The sequence below is a fragment of the Salvelinus alpinus genome, chromosome 19 (assembly GCF_045679555.1).
Source record: "Salvelinus alpinus chromosome 19, SLU_Salpinus.1, whole genome shotgun sequence".
NCBI classification, from domain to species: domain Eukaryota; kingdom Metazoa; phylum Chordata; class Actinopteri; order Salmoniformes; family Salmonidae; genus Salvelinus; species Salvelinus alpinus.
The window spans coordinates 32921042-32947611 of NC_092104.1; the positions used below are offsets into that span (position 1 = coordinate 32921042).

At 45.0% G+C, this 26570-nt stretch overlaps 1 protein-coding gene across 2 annotated transcripts in view; it reads left to right on the forward strand.

Moving 5' to 3' along the window:
- Window positions 1–26570, forward strand: part of LOC139545387 (tetratricopeptide repeat protein 28-like) — a 263792-nt gene that overhangs the window by 182423 nt on the left and 54799 nt on the right. For both annotated transcript variants that reach the window (XM_071353103.1, XM_071353104.1), the window contains exon 5: window positions 7862–8369. In XM_071353103.1, coding sequence (XP_071209204.1) covers window positions 7862–8369 — 508 coding nt within the window. The remainder of the gene's footprint in view (window positions 1–7861; window positions 8370–26570) is intronic.

Consider the following 26570-nt stretch of genomic DNA (forward strand, 5'->3'; position numbering starts at 1 on the left):
GGGCGCACACTGAGCAGGAGGAAACATAAACCCTCACGTCCTTGGCCAAGGTGGACCACCAGTACTTCCCACTAAGGCAATGCACCGTTCGACTGATGCCAAGGTGACCAGAGGAGGGTGACGTGTGGGCCCAATAGATCAAACGGTCACGGACAGCAGACGGAACGTACAGGTGCGCAGCTGGACACTGGGGGGGAGTGGGCTCTGTGCATAACGCCCGCTCTATGTCCGGTCCAACTCCCACACCACCGGTGCCACCAGGCAAGAGGCCGGAAGTATGGGAGTGTGATCCATGGACCGCTCCTCTGTGTCATACATCCGGGTCAGTGCGTCTGCCTTAGCGTTCTGGGAATGTGGTCTGTAGGACAGAGTGAAAACAAAACGGGTAAAGAACATGGCCCACCTTGCCTGGCGAGGGTTCAGTCTCCTCGCCGCCCGGATGTACTCCAGATTGCGGTGGTCAGCCCAGATGAGAAAAGGATGTTTAGCCCCCTCAAGCCAATGCCTCCACGCCTTCAGAGCCTTGACAACAGCCAATAGCTCCCGGTCCCCCACATCATAGTTTCGCTCCGCCGGGCTGAGCTTCTTCGAAAAGAAAGCACAGGGGCGGAGCTTTGGTGGCGTGCCCGAGCGCTGAGAGAGCACGGCTCCTATCCCAGCCTCGGACGCATCCACTTCCACTATGAAAGAGGGATCCGAAGAGGGATCCGGATGAGCCAGCATGGGATCCAAGGTAAACAGAGCCTTCAGGTGACCAAAAGCCCTGTCCGCCTCAGCTGACCACTGCAGTCGCACCGGTCCCCCCTTCAGCAGTGAGGTAATGGGAGGTGCTACCTGACCAAAACCCCGGATAAACCTCCGGTAGTAGTTGGCAAACCCTAGAAACCGCTGCACTTCCTTTACCGTGGTGGGAGTCGGCCAATTACGCACAGCTGAAATGCGGTCACTCTCTATTGGTTCAATTTAAGGCCAAGTGGCAAACAATAATGCCGGCACTAGGGATGGGGTTGTGAGCATGCTGGTCTGGGCAGAGGAGATGTAGTCATTGTTTGTGTGCATCTGTAAGTTGTTATTCGTATGTATATTTGTATCTGGAGTGAAAAATAAAAATGAAATATAACAAAATAAAAATAAGGGATCATAGCTTTCACCTGGATTCACCTAGTCAGTCTATATCATGGAAAGAGCAGGTGTTCCTAAATTTGTGTACACTCAGTGTATGTATACTGAACAAAACTATAAACGCAACATGTAAAGTGTTGATCCCATGTTTCATGAGCTTAAATAAAACATCCCAGAAATGTTCCATATACTCAAAAGCGTATTTCTCTCAAATTGTGTGCACAAATGTGTTTACATCCTTGTTAGTGCAATTGGCATGCTTACTGCAGGAATGTCCACCAGAGCTGTTGCCATAGAATTGAATGTTCATTTCTCTACTATATGCCGCCTCCAACATTGTTTTAGAGAATTTGGCAGTTGGTTCAACCTGCCTCACAACTGCAGATCACGTGTAGCCCAGGACCTGCACATCGTCTGAGACCAGCCACCCAGACAGCTGATGAAACTGAGTATTTCTGCCTGTAATAATGTCACGATCGTGTGGAGAGACGGACCAAGGCGCAGCGTGATTGGAGTTCCACATCTTTATTTTTAGTGAAACTTAAAACAAACCAAGAAACAAACAACGACCGTTCAGTACTGAGGTGCAACATGCACTCAGAAATAGCTACCTAAATATGATCCCCAATCAGAGGCAACGATAAACAGCTGCCTCTAATTGGGAACCACATTAGCACCAACATAGAAATAAATATACTAGATCACCCCGTAGTCACGCCCTGACCTACTACACCATAGAGAAACAAGGGCTCTCTATGGTCAGGGCGTGACAAATAAAGCCCTTTTGTGTGAAAAAACTCATTCTGATTGTCTGGGCCTGGCTACCCAGTGAGTGGGCCTATGCCTTCCCAGGCCCACCCATGGCTTCGCCCCTGCCCAGTCATGTGAAATCCATCAATTGACTAATTTCCTTATATGAAGTGTAACTCAGTGAAATCGTTGAAATTGTTGCATGTTGCGTTCATATTTTTGTTCAGTGTGTGTGTGTGTGTTGGCAGAGTGACAGAGGTGTTGCTACCACCTCCTCTGTAATGTAATCAGCGGTGGTTCCTGTCTCCTCTCTCTCTCATATAATCCCATGAACAGCACTCTGCTGGAGTAGAGCCTTCCTCTGACCAGCCCAGACCGCCCTCAGGCCACCTACCTGGGACAGGGGGCAAACCACTGCCTATTTAACACCTCACACCTCCCTCCCTCCATCCCTCTACCCCTCCTCCTAGTACACCTCTCTGTTGTGCTCTCTCTGAAACACTGAATAATCAATATCCTCACCATCCCAAATGGCACCCTATTCCCTATTTAGTGCACTTTTTTTTTAAACCACAGCCCATAGGGCTTTGATCAAAACTAGTGCACTACATAGGGAATGGTGTGCCATTTGGGACATTACCACTGTCTAAATGCAGCATACATTGCACTACTCATAACTCATGGAGCCATTGACAAGGGCATAACCATGTACTTCCTATCCGTTCTTAACCAGGATCACATTAAATACATATCATGGTCTGTAGGCCGGCAGTATGGTTTGATGGTTATTGCAAAAATACCAGTGACCGGTAAGTTTATGGCTGTGCCTTCATGTTTTTTCAATGTTGCTGGGTGTGTCTGTTTTACAGGAACAACTTTATAATGGACCCAGAAGTGTACAGAACAAATATGTTGTTAGTATTGTTGGTGTTGGTCATCATCATCAGGGATTTACTACTACTGATATGAATGAGATCGTGTCAGTAAAAATGGCTGTCAGTAGAAACAGACAGCTTAGCAGTGTAATCATCATAGCAACAGGCAGCCAGGGGGCTTCTAGAGGTACAGTAGAGGTGTAGAGCTCTCTGAAAACAGTTTAGTCTGAGCAGCGGGTGATAGTTTGTGCAGTGGCCAATGCCTTAGTCTGCCTATTTGTGTGTGCTCAGGAGGTGGCATGCTTCAGATGGCTGGAAGTGGCAGACTCTCCCCTACTGCCTGGTGGGCTGGAATCAAACCACTCAGGTTCCCATGGAAACCACCTCCATCCTATCAGCACTGCTGCTAGGCGATGGTGATTATGATGGTAGTGGTGGTTGGGTTGTAGTTAGCAGTGTTCTAAGTCAAGCAGAAAGGATCTGAGGCGAGGCAAACTCCCTCACACAGCAGAGCAGAGCAGTGATCTAGCGTGGATTGTTACTGGCAAGGAAATGAAACACACACACGCGCACCAGGGGCCCAGTGTCACAGAATTGACACAGACCAGGGATCAGGAGCAGAAGTGTGACTGCAGCATGACATGGGAGGGTCAACAGGGGGGAAAGTAAGGCGGTACGGTCCAGCATGGCGTTCCGGCCTAAATAAATAGTGGGGGTACGTCGTACCGTTAAAACCTGAGCCTGTAACAATTAATATAACACGCCCAAAAAACTATAGGTGACTACACTATTATCTAACATTACTGCATTTCAGCAGCATGACACATTTGCGAATTGACTGGAAACTGGGTGGTGTGCGCTCCAAATTGCGTTGTGGTTTGAGGAGAACACTTACATTTTGTCAAGGCGGAGATGAGTGGCCGTGACCGAGGCGTACGTGGACAACAGTGGATTTTAGGTGTTTTGTAACTGCAGTTGTAATGACATCATTTGAATGGCATCATGATGTCTCTTTCCATTCATTAAATTGCTGGTGCAAAATGCACTGTTGGGGTTTGAATGCTGAAGTGTTTTTGTGAGTGAACGAATGTGCGCAGGTAGCTAACAGGAGCGCCTTTGTTAAGTGATTGTTTGACAGTAAGATGAAAACATCATGACTGGTTGTGTTTATAACACATTAAAATGCATAGGCAACGCGTCCATAAGGCTAGGGGAAGCTTTCCCTAAAGTAAATGTCATTAATTAAATTGCCAAAATTATATAGCCTAATTAGCTTACTCCTGTCTATACAGAAAGAAATAAAACCATTCAAAATAGGCTACTACACCAGAAAGCATGGTTTGGCCACAGAGGATCATTAGCTTCTTGAAAGAAAAAGCTGTGGATTGTTTTAAATCGCATAGTCGGAAGGGCCTGCAATTTGGGCAGTGCAAATACCAAATAGATGATTGTTGAGTTGCGACTGTCAGTGAAATGCAGAGAGACCCAACCAGTCATACCGCAATATTTAAAAATACAGTCGCGGAAAACTGTTTGGAAAGCAAATGGCTATTGCTGTAAAGAGAAGACAATGAAAAGACTCAAGTCTGTCTGTTACATATCAAAATTCTTAACTTTATTGAACGAAAAGTAGCCTTTTGTTTTTACCCCCTTTTTCTCGTGATATCCAATTGCGATCTTGTCTCATCGCTGCAACTCCCCAACAGGCTTGGGAGAGGCGAAGGTCGAGTCATGCGTCCTCCGAAACATGACCCGCCAAACCACGCTTCTTATCACCCGCCCGCTTAACCCAGAAGCCAGCCGCACCAATTGGTCGGAAGTCAGCCTGCAGGCACCCGGCCCGCCAAATGGAGTCGCTAGTGCGCAATGAGCCAAGTACAGCCCCTCTGGCCAAACCCTTCCCTAACCCAGACGACGCTGGGCCAATTGTGCGCCGCCCTACGGGACTCCCGGTCATGGCTGGTTGTGACACAGCCTGAGATCGAACCCGGGTCTGTAGTGACGGCTCAAGCACTGCGATGCAGTGTCTTAGACCGCTGCGCCACTCGGGAGGCCCCCAAAATTGTTGTTGTTAACTTAGTTGAGCGAACAGTAGCCTATCTTATTGGCACCAGCGGAGAACATCGGCCATATCCCCGGTGAGTGTACATATTCACTGTCTTTGTCATTGGGTCAGCACCACTTTTGTTTGATTTTGGACAGTCATTTCCTCCTCCAGGTTAGATGGACGTCATATCGTATTTGTGTCTCCCCTTTTTGTAGGCCAATTATATGGATCAGACAACATGGTTTTTATTGATCTGTTTGTCAGTGTCAGAGTAGGCTGCCCTGTAATTGTGTAGTATAAAAACAAATGTGAGTGCAAACTTGAGTGTCCCGTACCGGTAAGAAATGAAATCTACATTCAGCCCTGAGGGTCACTATGTTAACGACGATGCATTACCACTAGCATGTGGTATGAAAATAGCCATTTGTCTAATGTGTTGTACAATATAAACATATCCACGACAAATGGCTGTCATTGGAGTATCAGCCAGGAATGTTAAACACGGTCCCTGCCTGCGTTGTAGAAATGGAATAGTGCTCTTCAGCCAAGCTGTTCTGATGAAGATGTTGTCTGGAGAACACCCCCACAACCCTCCACCCTCCCTCAGGGGGCTGCACCAGTTTACCTTTCATTAGGGGATCAATGTGTTGATAAGAACCAGCGGTTTATCAACAGTTTATAAAGGCCGACGTTTGGATTAATCAAATCAGCACACATCCGGAGAAGGGCCGGACTCTGTAAACACAATCAGATCTGACTGCACAGATGGAATGAGAGAGGTGGGGGAAGGGTGGGGGGAGGGGAAGGGAGGGGGGATAGATAAGTAAAGAAAATAAATTAAATCAAATTAGAACAGTCGCCGTTGCAGAAATCAAATGTTTAAAGGAAATGTTCCCTTCTTGGACTGCTGGGTACTTGTGATCAGTCTACATGAGCAGTGCTGAGTCACCACTGACTGTAAAATGGGTCCCAGCATCTGTCTGTCTGTCCCCAAGCCTAGCAGAACACATGTACAGTGGCAGGCAAGACTCGCTCCTCCACTGACTCCCCATCAACTCTCTATCTGGGGAGAAAATGCAATGTTGCAGTCTCACTTTAAAGGGACACTGATCACAAGCACAACTCATCTCAACTGTGGTGAAAGATTGCTCTCTCTCTCTCTCTCTCTCCCTCCCTCCTCGTCTCACTCATTTTCCCAAGAGACAGAGAGAGAGCAGAGGAATCCTCTCGGTTTCTCTGCTCACAGAGTGGAAGTTGGAGTTGGAGAGATGGAGCTGAGCGGAGCTTCAAACGGCACATGTAATTGAGCAGACCTAGATAGGCTATCTGGGAACATGAAACAGCAACAGTTGTGACGGGAGGTAATTGCCTCCTAGGCCCCATATAATATCTTGTCGAGGCTTTAAACTCCAGCAAACTGCTGGAAGTCCTTATGTCGGCAGGTAATATGTTCCAGGCATCAGCAGCCCTGTGAAATGAAAGAAAGGTAGCACTGTTGTGTGTGTTTGTGTGTATGTGTGTTTGAGAAACATAAAGTATGAAAGGTAGAAAATGTGTATGTGTTTGCCAGCTTGTGTGTGTTTGTATAAGTGTGAGAAAGTGTTTTACAGTATGGATTTTTTCTTAGGTTATGCATTGTTTTTTTATAAATTAATGGAACTCAATAAAAGCAATGTGTTCATTTTGCATTCTCAGAGCAAAGGTGCTGTGAAACTCTCTCTCTTTCTCTCTGTGTGGGAGCAGGAATTACCTCGATATTTCTTCACTAAATTACTTCTTGCGGTGTTCATGGAATTCTGTATCTTGATTTTAAAGCACAGTGTTTTCCTGTAATAAACTAAAGTGGGTTAACACGTGCCATTGCGTTTATACATGAGTGATTGCTTTTTCAGATGTGTTGACATTAACATTCAATAGTGACCTCAGCACTGTTGAGGCACATGCCTTTTGATGATGAGCAACACAGATTGAAGGCTTAGCAAACAGCACAGAATGAAGTTAATAATAATCCATTACTGGAGTTGTTTGACTTTCCAGTCATCCTTTGCTTGGTTACTTCTAAATGCACTCAGTGTAACCCCAAGTATCAGTGTCACAGAGGCTTCTACCCAGGCAGGGAAATCAAGCAGAGTTGTGGCCTTAATTGTCAGGGTGATTATCCTCTTCCCTGGCCCCTGTCCAACCCCCTCCAGTCCCCTCCCGTTCTGTAGGACACAGAGAGGGAGAGAAGGGGAGAGAGAGGGAGGGAGGAGATGCGTTATTAGCTGACCCTCTCCTCTGCAATTAATGCAACATCTGTCCACACAGATACAACCGCCCCCAATTCCCAGCAGTTTACCCTCTATATAACAGCTAATAAACCTACAATGAGTGTGTTACTTAGAGGGTCAGGCCTGCACTGTTTCAGACAACTCCACTTTACTGCACACCCTACACTTTGTGTTACACTTCATATCTATGCAGGTGGATGGGGGTGAGAGGAGAAAGATCCTATTGAGGCGATAGATAAGAATATGCTACAAATTATACCCAGCATCAGCCCTCCTGATAGAGAAGTGTTGCCAGTGTTGAATAGATGAGGAGAATCAGTCAGTCAGTCAGTTAGTAGGTCTGTCTCCCACCCACAGCTGAAGAGTGAAGTTAAGCCTCTCATTTCCTCTTGATTAACTGTCTCTTTGTTCCATTGGTGGTGGCACACTCCATGAAGGGAAACTGTTGGCTTTAAAACAAGCCTGCCACTGTGCTAATCTGCAACAGGGTTTACCCCCCTCTGATCACAAAAAGGAAGCAAAGCATTTTTGTTTGTTGTTTGCAATATGCCTCCAAAGAGATTTGGGAGTTTAGATTTTTACACAAATGTTTTTTTTTTAAATATACTTTGGAGAATGGGATGTTGAGGGATGTTGAGGGAGTGTGTTGTGTTTGAGATGCAAAAGCAATCAACTCAGTAAAATTTTGACAAAATGTAGGTCATTTTCACAAGCTTTAGTTTATAAGTGTTTTTACTATGTGACCTTAATTGCTTGCCTGATGTTTGTCTGTCTGTGTGTTCTCTCTGTGTCTCCAGGCAGCTTCTATGGCCCTGAGCAGCCTGGGTCATGTGTATACAGCCATCGGGGACTACCCTAATGCCCTGGCCAGCCACAAGCAGTGTGTCCTACTGGCAAAGCAATCCAAAGACCAGCTGTCAGAGGCACGAGAGCTGGGCAACATGGGCGCTGTCTACATTGCTATGGGCGACTTTGAAAACGCTGTACAATGCCACGAGCAGCACCTGGGCATCGCCAAGGCCCTGACCAACAAGAGGGAGGAGGCCCGTGCCTACAGCAACCTGGGCAGTGCCTACCACTACCACCGTAACTTTGACAAGGCCATGTCCTACCACACCCATGTGCTGGAGCTGGCCCAGGAGCTGGAGGAGCAGCCTATAGAGATGAGGGCGTACGCTGGGCTGGGGCACGCTGCACGCTGCATGCAGGACCTGGAGAGAGCCAAGCAGTACCATGAACAGCAACTGGCCATCGCTGAGGGCCTGAAGGACAGGGCTGCAGAGGGAAGAGCCTCCTCCAACCTGGGTACGTATTTATCAATCAACACAGAGGGACAGGGGTAGGCCGTGGGCGGTGGGCCGGGATACTGGGCTGCAGGGGGAAGAGCCTCCTCCAACCTGGGTACGTATTTATCAATCAACACAGAGGGACAGGGGTAGGCCGTGGGCGGTGGGCCGGGGGACTGGGCTGGAGATCATATCCATCTATAACATCTTTATTTTTAGGTTTCATTTCAGACATGGCTAACAAAGACTATTTCTAGTCTAGTACAGTGTTATGCCCCCCCTTAGAGTGGCTTCTAGGCCTGTCCCTGTAATTTAAGGACAATGTTCACCGCATTCCCTCGTGTTGAGAAAAATGCACAGCGCCGTTTCTCGTGTTGAGGACAATGCACAGAGCAGTCCCTCGTGCTAAGAACTATGTAGAGCGCAGTCCTTCGTGTTGTTGGCTTACCTTTTCTGATGAGCATGTGAGATAAGTTTTTCTATTTGGCCCCATCCATCCTACAGGATGAGGAAGCACCTGGTTGTTAGAAAGTTACTCTGGCAGATGAAAGAAAGACGTAACAGGCAGACGGAGGTTGGGAAATGTTTACAGTGTGTTTGCTCCATCAGCATGGGGTTTTATCCAGGTCACTGACCTACAGTAGAGCCAGGATTCTTCCTCACAAGGAGCTTGGGAGGATGTGATGGGAACAGGCTAGAACAGGAGTGTAGAGGTCATGGTTTGCCCGTGAGAGAGAGACTGTGTGGAGGTGGAGGCAGCATCAGTATTCTCCCTCATTGATGGTGGGGTGATATCCGCATTCCTCTCATGTTGTTATTCTCTGCTCCTGCTTGTCCTCTGCTTGTTGTGGGTTCGAGATACGACTATATCAGTAGTACATATGTTTACCTGTCTCTGTGCATACCACATTCAAATACACTCACCGGACAGTTTATTAGGTACACTACCCCGTTTATGAAAATGGATTGCTCCTACAGACAGTGAGTCATGTGGCCGTGATGAGCTATATAAAGCAGGCAGACAGGCATCGAGGCATTCAGTTACTGTTCGATTGAATGGGCAAAACGAGTGACCTAAGCATCTTTGAGAGTGGTGTGATTGTCTTTGCCAGGCGCGACAGATCTAGTATCTCAGAAACCCTCCTTGGCTTTTCACGCACAACAGTGTCTAGAGTTTACAGAGAATGGTGTGACAAACAAAAAACATCCAGTCAGCAGCAGTGCTGTGGGTGAAAACAGCTGGTTGATGAGAGAGGTTGAAGGAGAAAGGCAAGAATCGTGCAAGCTGACAGGCGGGCCCACAAACAGACAAATAACGGCGCAGTACGACAGTGGTATGCAGAACAGCATCTCGAAACGCACAACTCGTCGGTCCTTGTAACGGATGGGCTATTGCAGGAGAAGACCACACCGGGTTCCATTCCTATCAGCTAACAGAAACAAACATCTTTCCGGTAAGAAGAGGGGCGGGGGGGTATGCCTTATGATTAACGAGAAGTGGTGTGATCATCTTAACAACACACAGGAACTCAAGTCATTCTGTTCACCTGATCTAGAACTCCTCACAATCAAATGTCGACCGCATTATCTACCAAGGGAATTCTCTTCAATCATAATCACAGCCGTATATATTCCCCCCCAAGCAGACACATCGATGGCCCTGAACGAACTTTATCTGACTCTTTGTAAACTGGAAACCACACACCCTGAGGCTGCATTCATCGTAGCTGGGGATTTTAACAAGGCTAATCTAAAAACAAAACTCCCTAAATTCTATCAGCATATCGATTGTGCTACCAGGGCTGGAAAAACCCTAGATCATTGTTATACTAATTTCCGCGACGCATATAAGGCCCTCCCCCGCCCCCCTTTCGGAAAAGCTGACCACGACTCCATTTTGTTGATTCCAGCCTACAAACAGAAACTCAAACAACAAGCTCCCGCGCTCAGGTCTGTTCAACGCTGGTCCGACCAATCTGAATCCACGCTTCAAGACTGCTTCGATCACGCGGATTGGAATATGTTCCGCATTGCGTCCAACAACAATATTGACGAATATGCTGATTCGGTGAGCGAGTTCATTAGGAAGTGCATTGACGATGTCGTACCCACAGCAACGATTAAAACATTCCCAAACCAGAAACCGTGGATTGACGGCAGCATTCGCGTGAAACTGAAAGCGCGAACCACTGCTTTTAACCAGGGCAAGGTGACCGGAAGCATGACCGAATACAAACAGTGTAGCTATTCTCTCCGCAAGGCAATCAAACAGGCTAAGTCCCAGTACAGAGACAAAATCGAGTCGCAATTCAACAGCTCAGACACAAGAGGTATGTGGCAGGGTCTACAGTCAATCACGGATTACAAAAAGAAAACCAGCCCCGTCGCGGACCAGGATGTCTTGCTCCCAGACAGGCTAAACAACTTTTTTGCCCGCTTTGAGGACAATACAGTGCCACTGACACGGCCCCCTACCAAAACCTGCGGGCTCTCTTTCACTGCAGCCGAGGTGAGTAAAACATTTAAACGTGTTAACCCTCGCAAGGCTGCAGGCCCAGACGGCATTCCCAGCCGCGTCCTCAGAGCATGCGCAGACCAGCTGGCTGGTGTGTTTACGGACATATTCAATCAATCCTTATCCCAGTCTGCTGTTCCCACATGCTTCAAGAGGGCCACCATTGTTCCTGTTCCCAAGAAAGCTAAGGTAACTGAGCTAAACGACTACCGCCCCGTAGCACTCACTTCCGTCATCATGAAGTGCTTTGAGAGACTAGTCAAGGACCATATCACCTCCACCCTACCGGACACCCTAGACCCACTCCAATTTGCTTACCGACCCAATAGGTCCACAGACGACGCAATCGCAACCACACTGCACACTGCCCTAACCCATCTGGACAAGAGGAATACCCATGTGAGAATGCTGTTCATCGATTACAGCTCAGCATTTAACACCATAGTACCCTCCAAACTCGTCATCAAGCTCGAGACCCTGGGTCTCGACCCCGCCCTGTGCAACTGGGTCCTGGACTTCCTGACGGGCCGCCCCCAGGTGGTGAGGGTAGGTAACAACATCTCCACCCCGCTGATCCTCAACACTGGGGCCCCACAAGGGTGCGTTCTGAGCCCTCTCCTGTACTCCCTGTTCACCCACGACTGCGTGGCCATGCACGCCTCCAACTCAATCATCAAGTTTGCGGATGACACTACAGTGGTAGGCTTGATTACCAACAACGACGAGACGGCCTACAGGGAGGAGGTGAGGGCCCTCGGAGTGTGGTGTCAGGAAAATAACCTCACACTCAACGTCAACAAAACAAAGGAGATGATTGTGGACTTCAGGAAACAGCAGAGGGAGCACCCCCCTATCCACATCGACGGGTCAGTAGTGGAGAAGGTGGAAAGTTTTAAGTTCCTCGGTGTACACATCACGGACAAACTGAATTGGTCCACCCACACAGACAGCGTTGTGAAGAAGGCGCAGCAGCGCCTCTTCAACCTCAGGAGGCTGAAGAAATTCGGCTTGTCACCAAAAGCACTCACAAACTTCTACAGATGCACAATCGAGAGCATCCTGTCGGGCTGTATCACCGCCTGGTACGGCAACTGCTCCGCCCACAGCCGTAAGGCTCTCCAGAGGGTAGTGAGGTCTGCAGAACGCATCACCAGGGGCAAACTACCTGCCCTCCAGGACACCTACACCACCCGATGTCACAGGAAGGCCATAAAGATCATCAAGGACAACAACCACCCAAGCCACTGCCTGTTCACCCCGCTATCATCCAGAAGGCAAGGTCAGTACAGGTGCATCAAAGCAGGGACCGAGAGACTGAAAAACAGCTTCTATCTCAAGGCCATCAGACTGTTAAACAGCCACCACTAACATTTAGCGGCCGCTGCCAACATACTGACTCAACTCCAGCCACTTTAAAAATGGGAATTGATGGAAATTATGTAAAAATTTACCACTAGCCACTTTAAACAATGCCACTTAATATAATGTTTACATACCCTACATTACCCATCTCATATGTATATACTGTACTCTATATCATCTACTGCATCTTGCCATCTTTATGTAATACATGTACCACTAGCCACTTTAAACTATGCCACTTTATGTTTACATACCCTACAGTACTCATCTCATATGTATATACCGTACTCTATACCATCTACTGCATCTGCCATGCCGTTCTGTACCACCACTCATTCATATATCTTTATGTACATATTCTTTATCCCTTTACACTTGTGTGTGTGTGTAAGGTAGTAGTTGTGGAATTGTTAGGTTAGATTACTTGTTGGTTATTACTGCATTGTCGGAACTAGAAGCACAAGCATTTCGCTACACTCGCATTAACATCTGCTAACCATGTGTATGTGACTAATAAAATTTGATTTGATTTGATTTGAAAATAAGAAGAAGCTGCTCCAGTGGGCACGCGATCACCAATACTGGACAATTGAGGAGTGGGAAAACATTGCCTGGTGCGAGGAATCCCGATTCCTGTTGCGTCATGCTGATGGCAGAGTCAGGATTTGGCGTAACAGTCCATGGCCCCAACCTGCCTGGTGTCAACGGTGCAGGCTGGTGGTGGTGGTGTATTGGTGTGGGGAATGTTTTCCTGGCACACGTTAGGTTCCTTGATAACAATTGAGCAAAAAATTGTTCCGACACCTTGTAGAATCCATGCCCCCGAAGATTCAGGCTGTTCTGGAGGCAAAGGGGGATCCGACCTAGTACTAGATGGGTGTACCTGACCGGTGAGTGTATATTGCTGTAGCTTCTTTATTTGGATGTTCCTTAGTTGTTCACAGTTGTTTTAAATGTTTAAATGTTGTTTAATGGCCCCAACCTGCCTGGTGTCAACGGTGCAGGCTGGTGGTGGTGGTGTATTGGTGTGGGGAATGTTTTCCTGGCACACGTTAGGTTCCTTGATAACAATTGAGCAAAAAATTGTTCCGACACCTTGTAGAATCTATGCCCCCGAAGATTCAGGCTGTTCTGGAGGCAAAGGGGTATCCGACCTAGTACTAGATGGGTGTACCTGGCCGGTGAGTGTATATTGCTGTAGCTTCTTTATTTGGATGTTCCTTAGTTGTTCACAGTTGTTTTAAATGTTTAAATGTTGTTTAAAATGGAGGCCTAAGTAGTGAATGGTGTGAGAACAAAGGTCATTGAACAGCAGTCAGCTAAATACATTGCTATGTCCAGTCTACTACTGTTATGTAGATTTACTGCAGTGTTGCATGATACAGGATACTTCTGCCTGGTCTGGGGGGTGTGATGTGATTGGTCAGGACAGGAACCTCTGCATGGGCCCAGAGCAGAGCAGACAGACAGCCTCAGTGACTTATCACTGGCTGGGATGTGCTAGAGTGATGGAACACCAACATATAACTATCACACTGTCACAGGAGAAATTAAGCCCATAAAAACCTTTTACAATTTTCATGGGAACTCTCTCCCCCCACCGGCAAGGATTTAATCAAATCTAGCAAATGAATCCTGGTGGCGTAGATAAATAAAAAAGAGAGAGAGGGGGAAGTTAAGTTTATAAGATCAGGCCTTTTGATTGGAGTTCAAATGTAACTATTGTCCCCTTTTCAAAGCCCTAGTCATCTGACGGTCAAAAACTTGCAGATCTAAAATGATTAGCAACCTTGACAATACAATGCTAATCTAATTGTAAAACCAGTGTTTCCAGTATATGCTGCTAAATCGTGGCTACCACTGCATACCTCTATACGTCTACATAGATGTATGCCCCAGGAAGACCCAGTCACCCCCTCCCCTCCTAGGGGAGGAAACACTGAGTACGGTTACATGCACACAATAATGTGATTATTGTGGATAGTCAGATTAATATAATAGTTTGATCAAAACGTTTACATGCTTTGCAAGAAGAACGGTTTCCCTAATAATTCTGTTTACATGGACATATCTAAAATCAGGCTACCTGAACGCAGAAAAGCGCCCTCAAAATGAAAGTTCTACCAAAGCGACAAAGTTCGGACATATTAAGTTTGTATGTGAAAACTACTTCTAAGACACATCCATTCAGTTGTTCTGAACTCACTTCAGTTGCGATAAAGAGGGAGGCTCGCACGACTGGTGCTAGCACATGCCTAGATCAAATAAATCGCCGGAATGCCGCTTAATAAGGTGTTTACATGTCCTAATAATTTGAATGATTGCTCAGAAAACCAGGTGTTTTAATCCTTAAGAGTCTATTGAAGCACCTGTGCATCAATCTAAGTAACATAATGCAAAAATCCCCATCACGATCTGTCAATTTAAACTAGAGATATGTTTTTGCATGGGCTGTGTCTCAATCTACCGCATCCACCTATGTGGGTGGCCGTTTTTGCATGGGCTGTGTCTCAATCTACCGCATCCACCTATGAGGGTGGCCGATCTACAGTGATGTTTGTCAGACCATGAGACATCCCAAAAATCTTATTCTCACTAAAACGTCTGTAGCATCTGAATGGTTTGGCCTACAACTATTATGACCACTCTGTGGTGTTCCCCGTTTTGCTCTACCACCCCCTTATGTATCACTGGACTCCTCTGAAGTCGGTAACGCTGATGTGCCAACTTCTGTCTGTCGTGTCCAAACCGTTTGAGCTACAAGCTAATATGATCCCACTATGGAAAGGGAAGAATCTCACGAACACGATGTTCTCTGTTTTGCTCAACAACCCCCACAAATGTCACAGGACTCGTCTGAAGGTAACCCATACAAACAAACGGAAGTATAAGAGGTAGTTTTCTACCAACAAAAATAAGAGGTTAAATAGTGTTAAATATATCTCCTAGATGTAGGACAGACACTTCCAAACCTTATTCCTTATGAGACATTTTTTGACTGTCTTTTTTGCCATTTACGAATGTGTTATTCAATGCATTTCTATAGGCTACAGTAGTAAAGGCCAAATTCAATATTTTATCAAATCACTTTAAAAATATATATATACCTAAAGCGGTCCTAAAATTCTAAATCAAATAGCAAAATGATCCATGTTATGACCATCTTAAAATAATTCCATAAGTTAGCTTAGTACACCCCCCCCCCACACCCACCCCCGCCATGACTATTGCATAATCAGTATAATATCGAATTATTAGTGTGAATGTAAATGTACTCACTGATAAAGCGTAGCCTGACAGGGGATAAAGGTGCCTCTATGGATAGTCAATACCAGCAGTGGTCGACGACATACAGCTGTGCCATCCTAATTTGATCACTCTTTTGTTGCAGAGACTTATCCTGCTGCATCAAAATGAGCAGTTCTCTTTCTTTCCATGCGGGGGCAGTCGAGTCATTGGTATCAGGGCTTAATATCAAAATCATAATCTCTCTCGCTCGCTCAAACGCTAAGCCTAGGACCTATTTCTGCAATATTCAAATGTACAAAAATGTATCTGAAATGCAGCCATACTCTAACCATGTTTCCATCCACAGTTCTTATGCGAGTAAAATCATACCGTATAAAAAAAAATCACAACAGCTGTGATGGAAACAGGAAGTTTTGGTATAATGTAATAAATGTTGACAGATAATTTGTTCGTTCAACATGGTGGGATATTTTTGTGTCTGTAAAATGAATTATGCAAGAAATGGCAGTGGAAATGCCTTTATGCGCATAGATTGATATAATAACCATCATATCGAAGTAAACTTGGAGTCACACGATTATATGGTGTGTGGTCCACCCACTACGACTCGGGAAAGCATGCAGTTTATTAGGCTACAGATGAAATAAGTTATAATGAACTTCACAGGGTGGTGAAAGTGCACAGTGATGAGCTTGATGCTCTTTTCTAATAAAAACAGAGGGCCTTATTCTGGTGACATGATGATCGATGCTTGACTGGCGTTTGACAAATACAAAATATTCTGTCTCTTATCCATAATAATCTCATCATGTAGACTAGCCTACCTGCAATATATCGGTGAGCTGTTGGCTAGAGCACACCTGCCAAGACCAGAGTAGGAACATTTGCAATTTAACACAACAGTAGAGTTGAAATGTGATGGAAACACTGAACTTTCGATTTTTATTCGGTACATGAAAACTTAAAGGAAAAAGGTCATTTTGTGTGCACTACGTCAACACACACTGATTTTTATCCACAACAAGTCCGTTTGGTGGAAACACCACTGGTGGGAAAATGCACATAGTTTCATATGCAGATTTAGAATATTTGCATAAAAATCTGTCGCCAATTGGATGGAAACCTAGCTACTGATACACATTGGAATGTCTGACAAATAGATGAATCGCCCGTAGTCTGTTAAAATTGACTAAATTGTTCAATGACAATACCAACCAGCGGCCTAAGATATCTTGAAAGACATAGTTTAGGGAGCGGAAAGGAGGTGACCAATAATGGTTGCAATTGAGACCAGCTGTGCCATCGATGGTTGCAATAGGCCCCTTGTTATTTTCTTATATTCCAATACATTCTATAGGCTACTCGTTAGCCTATCCGTTGTCAAAAGGGTGTGAAAACTGATAATAGGCTACTGTTTGTTTCCCTGGCTGAGTCGACGAGATGATTTGGTCCATCAGTTGATTGACAGCTGATTGACATCGATGGGGCTTTAGTGGAGTGGGTCGAGAGCTTCAAGTTCCTCTGTGTCCACATCACTAAGAACCTATCATGGTCCAAACACACAAACACAGTCGTGAAGAGGGCATGACAATGCCTCTTCCCGCTCATGAGGCTGAAAAGATTTAGCATGGGCCCTCAGATCCTCAAAAAGTTATACTGCTGCACAATTGAGAACATCTTGACTGGCTGCATCACCACTTGGTATGGGAATTGCTTGGCATATAACCATAAGGCGATAAGGTAGTGCGTACGGCCCAGTACATCACTGGGGCCGAGTTCCCTGTCATACAGGACCTCTATACCATGCGGTCTCAGATGAAGGCCCTAAAAATTGTCAAGACTCCAGCCACCCAAGTCATAGACTGTTCTCTCTGCTACCGCACGGCAAGTGGTACCGGAGCGCCAAGTCTGTGACCAAAAGACTCCTGAACAACTTCTACCCCCAAACCAGCTGAACAGTTAATCAAATGGCTACCCTGACTATTGACCCCATTTTTATTTGCACTGACTCTCTTGCACCGGCACTATGCACACTTACTGAACTCTACCTACACACTCACACATACTATGCTGACACTCCAACACTCACATACACACACTACATACGCTCACACACACAAAACACACACATACGCTCACACACTCACACATAGAAACACTTTCACACTCTTTCACAATCTTCACATACGCTGCTGCTACTCTGTTTATTATCTATCCTGATTGTACAGCACTTTGTACAGCACTTTGAGATATCACCTGATGTAAGAAGGGCTATATAAATAAATTTGATTTGATTTGATTTGATTGCCTAGTCACTTTTACCCCTACTTACATGTACATATTACCTCAATTACCTCAACTACCTAGTACCCCTGCACATTGACTCGGTACCGGTACTCCTTGTATATAGTCTTGTTATTGTTATTTTATTGTGTTACTATTCTTTTTTTTTAAATGCAAATTTGTCTTACTTGAAAATGTTTTATTGTTGGGAAAGGGCTCATAAGTAAGCATTTCACTGTAAAGTCTACACCTGTTGAATTTGGCGTGTGTGACAAATAACCTTTGATTTGATTTGACCATCCCCACTCCTGCAATTAGCTCCAACCCTGTCTCTTTCATCATGCCACAATGATTTGGTCATTATTATCGTTCAAGAATCTGGCACTTTGCCACATCCATGTGTTAATGTTACAATCCTCCCACTGCTAAATGGCATATTATTAGACCTAGCTTGTATCATCATCCTACTGTATTATCATTATACCTGCCTATCATTATTCTACCTTATAGGTATTTTTTAAGGAGTGGGGCAGTCCCACTCCTTTCGTAATTTTTGTTGCTTTTGAGAGATAACAGTGTTGAAAAATGGGGAAGAATGAGTCAAATGGCAATGGGCTGGATTCGAACCGATGCCAACTGGCATACTGTATGTATGCCGGGGTTAGCGGGTGGAACCGCTGGACCAGACAGGCATTGAGGCAACCACTAATTTATTCTGCCTATTGCTTGCCTTAAACATGTAATAAAACAATGGTCACACTTTATTTGGATAGTCCAGATGATCATACTATCAACAAATTATCTGTTGATAATCAACTGCTTGCTAAGGTTAGAGCTAGGGTTAGGTTTAGAATAAGGGTTAGGGTAAGGTTAGAGCTAGGGTTAGGTTTAGAATAAGGGTTGGGGTAAGGTTAGAGAGTTAGGGTTAATTTTAGAATAAGGGTTAGGGTAAGGTTAGAGCTAGGGTTAGGTTTAGAATAAGGGTTAGGGTAAGGTTAGAGAGTTAGGGTTAGGTTTAGAATAAGGGTTAGGGTAAGGTTAGAGCTAGGGTTAGGTTTAGTAGATAGTTAGTTGAAATGTTACTAATAGTCTGTAGAGCAACTATAGATTGACTATCCAAATAAAGTGTTCCATAATGAAAAATACGTCTACCCCCTACAAATATGTACATGTTTGTAATCCACAGAAGAATTCACACGAGTCACGCTGTAGCCTGCACATAGCCTACATAGGCTACTTGAACTAATGCCCAGTGGACCTGCAGTCTAAAAATAGCCTGCATAGGCTGCATAGCCTATAAACACAACAAGACAGATGGACTAGATCAGAACGTTTTGTTTAAAATTGTAATAATCCATTAATTCTTCACAGTATAAGCGCAGCAATGGGCACATGGTAATATGCACAAATGTTCCAAAATGCAAGTAGTGGACAAAATAAATGGTCTAATGCGCACCACACATGCCAGCAGTTTCATATGACAGATAGAAATACATATCTGTAAAGAATTCTCAAAGAGAGGACATCGAAAATATTTGAGTGTGAATGCCATTCATCTATTTTATTAGGCCTAGTACACCTATTATCCTATTAAATCACTGTCCTGCACAAATCAATGAACCATCATCAATTAACCATCATCAATGAACCATCATCTCTCCCAGCTTCATGGTTTGAAAGAAGTGCATAATTCCAGTCCACATTATAGGCCTACAGTATGCATAACCGAATCACAGATGCCATCCTATATGTAAGAAACATGCCCCGTGGCCCTTTTTTTGCCGTGCTGTAGAACCACCATTTTATTTATATATTTAATTTCACCTGTATTTAACCAGGTAGGCAAGTTGAGAACAAGTTCTCATTTACAACTGCGACCTGGCCAAGATAAAGCAAAGCAGTTCGACACATATAACAACACAGAGTTACACATGGAGTAAAACAAAACATACAGTCAATAATACAGTAGAAAAATAAGTCTATATACAATGTGAGCAAATGAGGTGAGATAAGGGAGGTAAATGCAATAAATAGGCCATGGTGGCGAAGTAAATACAATATAGCAATTAAAACACGGGAATGGTAGATTCGAGAGTAGATGAGTGTGCAAAGTAAAAATACTGGGGTGCAAAGGAGCAAAATAAATAAATAAATACAGTAGGGGAAGAGGTAGTTGTTTAGGCTATTTATAGATGGGCTATGTACATGTGCAGTTATCTGTGAGCTGCTCTGACAGCTGGTGCTTAAAGCTAGTGAGAGAGATAAGTGTTTTCAGTTTCAGAGATTTTTGTAGTTCGTTCCAGTCAATGGCAGCAGAGAACTGGAAGGGGAGGCGGCCAAACGAGGAATTGGCTTTGGGGGTGACAAGTGAGATATACCTGCTGGAACGCGTGCTACGCGTGGGTGCTGCTATGGTGACCAGCGAGCAGAGAAAACCTAGCAGGGTCTTGTAGATGACCTGGAGCCAGTGGGTTTGGCGACGAGTATGAAGCGATGGCCAGCCAACGAGAGCGTACAGGTCGCAGAGTTGGGTGGTATATGGGGCTTTGGTGACAAAACGGATGGCACTGTGATTGACTGCATCCAATTTATTGAGTAGGGTATTGGAGGCTATTTTGTAAATGACATTGCCGAAGTCGAGGATCGGTAAGATGGTCAGTTTTACGAGGGTATGTTTGGCAGCATGGGTGAAGGATGCTTTGTTGCGAAATAGGAAGCCAATTCTAGATTTAACTTTGGATTGGAGATGCTTAATGTGAGTCTGGAAGGAGAGTTTACAGTCTAACCAGACACCTAGGTATTTGTAGTTGTCCACATATTCTAAGTCAGAGCCGTCCAGAGTAGTGATGCTGGACGGGCGGGCAGCTGCAGGCAGCGATCAGTTGAAGAGCATGCATTTAGTTTTACTTGTATTTAAGAGCTGTTGGAGGCCACGGAAGGAGAGTTGTATTGCATTGAAGCTCGTCTGGAGGGTTGTTAACACAGTGTCCAGAGAAGGGCCAGAAGTATACAGAATGGTGTTGTCTGCGTAGAGGTGGATCAGAGACTCACCAGCAGCAAGAGCGACATCATTGATGTATACAGAGAAGAGAGTCGGCCCAAGAATTGAACCCTGTGGCACCCCCATAGAGACTGCCAGAGGCCCGGACAACAGGCCCTCAGATTTGACACACTGAACTCTGTCGGAGAAGTAGTTGGTGAACCAGGCGAGGCAATCATTTCAGAAACCAAGGCTGTTGAGTCTGCCGATGAGGATGTGGTGATTGACAGAGTCGAAAGCCTTGGCCAGGTCAATGAATACGGTGGCACAGTATTGTTTCTTATCGATGGCGGTTAATTTCTCTAGGGTAGGGGGCAGCATTCGGAATTTTGGATGAAAAGCATGCCCAAATTAAACTGCCTGCTTCTTGGGCCGAGAAGATATGATATGCATATAACTGGTAGAGATTTGGATAGTGTCTGTGAGTATAACAGAACTGATTTGGCAGGTGAAAACCTGAGAAAAATCCATTCGGGAAGTAGTTTATTTTGTTGGTTTTGTAGTTTTCTATTCAATGCCATTACAGTATCCATTGACTTAGGACTCAAATTGCAGTTCCTTTGCCTTCCACTAGATGTCAACAGTCTTTAGAAATAGTTTCAGGCTTGTATTCTGAAAAATTAGGAAGTAAGAGCAGTCTGAATGAGCGGACCCTAAAGTGTCACAGAGCTTTTTCATGAGCGCGACCGAGAGTGCCTTTCTTGTTTACCTTTCATATTGACGACGTTATTGTCCGGTTGAAATATTATCGATTTATTTAGGCTAAAAACAACCTGAGGTTTGAATATAAACATCGTTTGACATGTTTCTATGAACTTTACGGATACAATTAGAATTTTTTTGTCTGCCTGTTTTGACTGCGTTTGAGCCTGTGGATTACTGAAGAAAACGCTCGATCAAAACAGAGGTTTTTGGATATAAAGAGACTTTATCGAACAAAAGGAACATTTATTGAGTAAATGAATGTCTGCTGAGTGCAACCATACCATTTATCTCTATTTCTGACTTGTGTCTTCTACTTGGCTGGTTACTGTTTGTAATGATTTGTCTGCTGGGTTATGTTCTCAAATAAGGTATGCTTTTGCCGTAAAGCATTTTTAAAATCTGACACCGTGGTTGGATTCACAAGAAGTTAATCTTTAAACATATGTGAAATATGTTTTGTTTTATGAATTTTTATAATGAGTATTTCTGTATTTGAATTTGGCGCCCAGCAGCTTCACTGGCTGTTGAAGAGGTGGGATGCTAACGTCTCACGTACCCAAGAGAGGTTAAGATATCGTTTAGGACCTTGAGCGTGGCTGAGGTGCACCCATGACCAGCTCTGAAACCAGATTGCATAGCGGAGAAGGTACGGTGTGATTCGAAATGGTCAGTGAGCTGTTTGTTAACTTGGCTTTCGAAGACCTTAGAAAGGCAGGGTAGGATAGATATAGGTCTGTAGCAGTTTGGGTCAAGAGTATGTCCCCCTTTGAAGAGGGGGATGACCGCAGCTGCTTTCCAATCTTTGGGAATCTCAGACGACACGAAAGAGACGTTGAACAGGCTAGTAATAGGGGTTGCAACAATTTCGGCAGATCATTTTAGAAAGAAAGGGTCCAGATTGTCTAGCCCGGCTGATTTGTGGGGGTCCAGATTTCAGAACATCAGCTGACTGGATTTGGGAGAAGGAGAAATGGGGAAGGCTTGGGCAAGTTGCTGTGGGGGGTGCAGTGCTGTTGACTGAGGTAGGGGTAGCCAGGTGGAAAGCATGGCCAGCTGTAGAAAAATGCTTATTGGAATTCTCAATTATAGTGGATTTATCGGTGGTGACAGAGTTTCCTATCCTCAGTGCAGTGGGCAGCTGGGAGGAAGTGCTCTTATTCTCCATGGACTTTACAATGTCCCAGAACCTTTTTGAGGTTGTGTTGCAGGAAGCAAATTTCTGCTTGAAAAAACTAGCCTTGGCTTTTGTAACTGCCTGTGTATATTGGTTTCTAACTTCCCTGAAAAGTTGCATTTCCGGGGACTGTTCGATGCTAATGCAGAACGCCACAGGATGTTTTTGTGTTGGTTAAGGGCAGTCAGGTCTGAAGAGAACCAAGAGCTGTATCTGTTCCTGGTTCTACATTTCTTGAATGGGGCATGCTTATTTAAGATGGTGAGGAAGGCATTTTTAAAGAATAAGCAGGCATCCTCTACTGACGGGATGAGGTCAATATCCTTCCAGGATACCCGGGCCAGGTCGATTTGAAAGGCCTGCTCGCTGAAGTGTTTCAGGGAGCGTTTGATAGTGATGAGTGGAGGTCGTTTGACTGCTGACCCTTTACGGATGCAGGCAATGAGGCAGTGATCGCTGAGATCTTGGTTGAAAACAGCAGAGGTGAATTTAGAGGGCAAGTTGGTTAGGATGATATCTATGAGGGTGCCCGTGTTTACGGCTTTGGGGTTGTATCTGGTAGGTTCATTGATAATTTGTGTGCGATTGAGGGCATCAAGCTTAGATTGTAGGATGGCCGGGGTGTTAAGCATGTCACAGTTTAGGTCACCTAGCAGCACGAGCTCTGAAGATAGATGGGGGGCAATCAGTTTACATATGGTATCCAGAGCACAGCTGGAGGCAGAGGGTGGTCTATAGCAGGCGGCAACGGTGAGAGACTTGTTTTTAGAGAGGTAGATTTTTACAAGTAGAAGTTCAAATTGTTTGGGTACAGACCTGGATAGTAGGACAGAACTCTGCAGGCTATCTCTGCAGTAGATTGCAACACCGCCCCCTTTGGCCGTTCTATCTTGTCTGAAAATGTTGTAGTTAGGGATGGAGATTTCAGAGTTATTGATGGTCATCCTAAGCCAGGATTCAGACACGGCTAAGACATCCGGGTTGGCAGTGTGCTAAAGCAGTGAATAAAACAAACTTATGGAGGAGGCTTCTAATGTTAACATGCATGAAACCAAGGCTTTTACGGTTACAGAAGTCATCAAAAGAGAGCGCCTGGGGAATATGAGTGGAGCTAGGCACTGCAGGGCCTGGATTCACCTCTACATCGTCAGAGGAACAGAGGAGGAGTAGGATAAGGGTACAGCTAAAAGCTATGAGAATTTGACGTCTAGGACGTCCGGAACAGAGAGTACAAGGAGCAGGTTTCTGGGGGCGATAAAATAGATTCAAGGTGTAATGTACAGACAAAGGTATGGTAGGATGTGAATACAGTGGAGGTAAACCTAGGCATTGAGTGATGATGAAAGAGATATTGTCTCGAGAAACATCATTGAAACCAGGTGATGTCATCGCATGTATGGGTGGTGGAACTGAATGGTTGGATAAGGTATAATGAGCAGAGCTAGAGGCTCTACAGTGAAATAAGCCAATAAACACTAACCAGAACAGCAATGGACAAGGCATATTGACATTAAGGAGAGGCATGCTTAGCCAAGTGATCATAAGGGTCCAGTGATTAGTGAGGTTGGTTGGGGTCACGGCGATTCAGACAGCTAGCTGAGCCATGGGTAGCAAGCTAGCAGAAGATGGAGGTCTGTTTTTAGCCACCCCGTGTGTTTCCGTCGGAAGATTAGTGGGGTTCCGTGTGGTAGAGGGGACCAATCCAATTGTCAAAATAGTTATAGTTATAGTGGCCCAAGAAGATTGTTCGATAGACCTGTTCAGATAGCAGCCGATATGCTCAAGACAGCTAACGATTAGCGGGCCGCAGTTAGCAGATGGGCATTCAGGTTACCTCGCGATGGAGGGGCCAGTTGAATGACTCCCTCGGGCAGATAACGTCGATATTCCAGTCGTGAAGGCCCGGTGGGGCTCCGCATCGGCAGTAAAACGGGTCCGGATAGGTGATTGTAGCCCAGGAGTGGCTGATGGAACTCTTCAGCTGGCTAGCTCCGGGATAATTGGTGTTTGCTCCGGAATCGACGTTAGCCAATAGTCACTCGGATAGCAGCTAGTTAGCTACAAGATCCAGGTGTAAATGTCCAGAGCTTGCGGTAGAAATCCGGGGATATGGAGAGAAAATAGGTCAGGTATGCTCTGGTCTGAGTCGCGTTGTACAAAACTGGCGATAGCTTTCCGAGCTAAAGGATAGCTGATGACAGCTAGCCGTGGTTAGCTGAATACTAACGTTAGCTAGTGAGCTGGCTAACTTCTGTCTAGCTTCTGTTGTGGATTTCGGATACGAGGTGAATAATACTTTTGGGGAAAAACAGATCCGCACCACATTTGGTGAGGCGGGTTGCAGGAGAGTGTTTTGAAGTTGAGTTTTTAGAATAAAATACATAAAAAGATATGCGAAGAAAAAGATAAAAAGATATTAAATATATATACACGGGACAAGACGAGGACAAAGGACATCTGACTGCTACGCCATCTTGGATATGAACATTGAACTGGTATACATTTTACAAATTGCCAGATGGGCCATGGGGTGGGGCCATTCCATTAGGTTGGGTTAGGGTGTCAGAATATGTATGGTAGGTATGGTACTGCATTGTATAGCCTACAAACACCGCTTCCAGCTGCCCCCTGGCAGTGATGATAAATATTCAATATTCATTAAAATACTCCTACTGCAGGATAATTTTCCTCCTGCGACGAAATGGGTCAAATTAACATCCGACATCTGTAGCCCATTCAGCTGTATTTGAGTCCAGTCATTATAATATACGTTGGTGGGATGACTTATGACAGCCATCTAGACAGTTGTAAAGCTGACTCTAATGGACAACTAAGAGACATAATGGTGCTCCAGGATGACTTGTTCCTAATCCGCAAAAGAGAGAGTGTGGAAGCAGGGATCAAGGTTAATCAACCAAACATAAATTGACGCTGCTCGCCTTTGACCAGCATAACACCCAACCAGTGCTGTAATCACTTAGGTCCCATCGATATATATTCAGAAAGGTATCCTGATTACTTGTGGTCATAAAACAGGGCGATTACAGTTTATGATGCTACATTTGCATCCTGTAATAGGGGGCAGTGCATTGCTGAGCTAGTGCACCGTAGTCCACCCTTAAAGGCCCAGTGCAATCAAAAATGTGATTTCCAGGGTTTTATATATATTTCCAGACAGGAGTTTGGAACAATACTGTAAAATTGTAAAATTATGATAATGCCCTTTTATTGTAAGAGCTGTTTGAAATGACCGATAGGAAAGAGAGATCCAAACCTCTCTTCCAATATGAAGAACTAAATGGATACTTCAGGATTTTGGCAGTGTCAGATGAACTTGTCAATACCTTTTTTATGTCTCTGTGTGCAGTTTGAAGGAAGTTTCTAACTAGCGATAGCACAATTGCTAACTAGCATTAGCGCAATGCCTGGAAGTCTATGGTAACTGCTAGCATGCTAAGGGATTCCATAAACTTCCAGTCATTGCGCTAGTCAGCATTGGCTCGCAAAACTACCTCTAACTTCCTTCACACTGGATGCAGACATAAAATTACTCTGGGGAAGTAGATAAAGGGCTACATTGCCAAAATCCCAAAGTATCCCTTTAACATTGTATGTCAAACAGGAAGCTAATCGTGGGTTTATCTCTCCTTCAGCTAGCTCGGTATCAGGATAATCTTTAGTCTCACCAGTAACAGCAAGCATACATCAACCGCAACAATACTTCAAATTCCTTGGCACAATAATTACAGTATTTGATGTAGTGTCAAAGACCCATAGCTGGTGACAAAACCATAAAATAAATGGGGGGAAATGAATGGGAGGAGGAGAAGAGTGGGCCTGTTGCTCTGTATTGCCAGGGAAAAGCTGCAGTGCTTCATGGTGATGGCTGGGA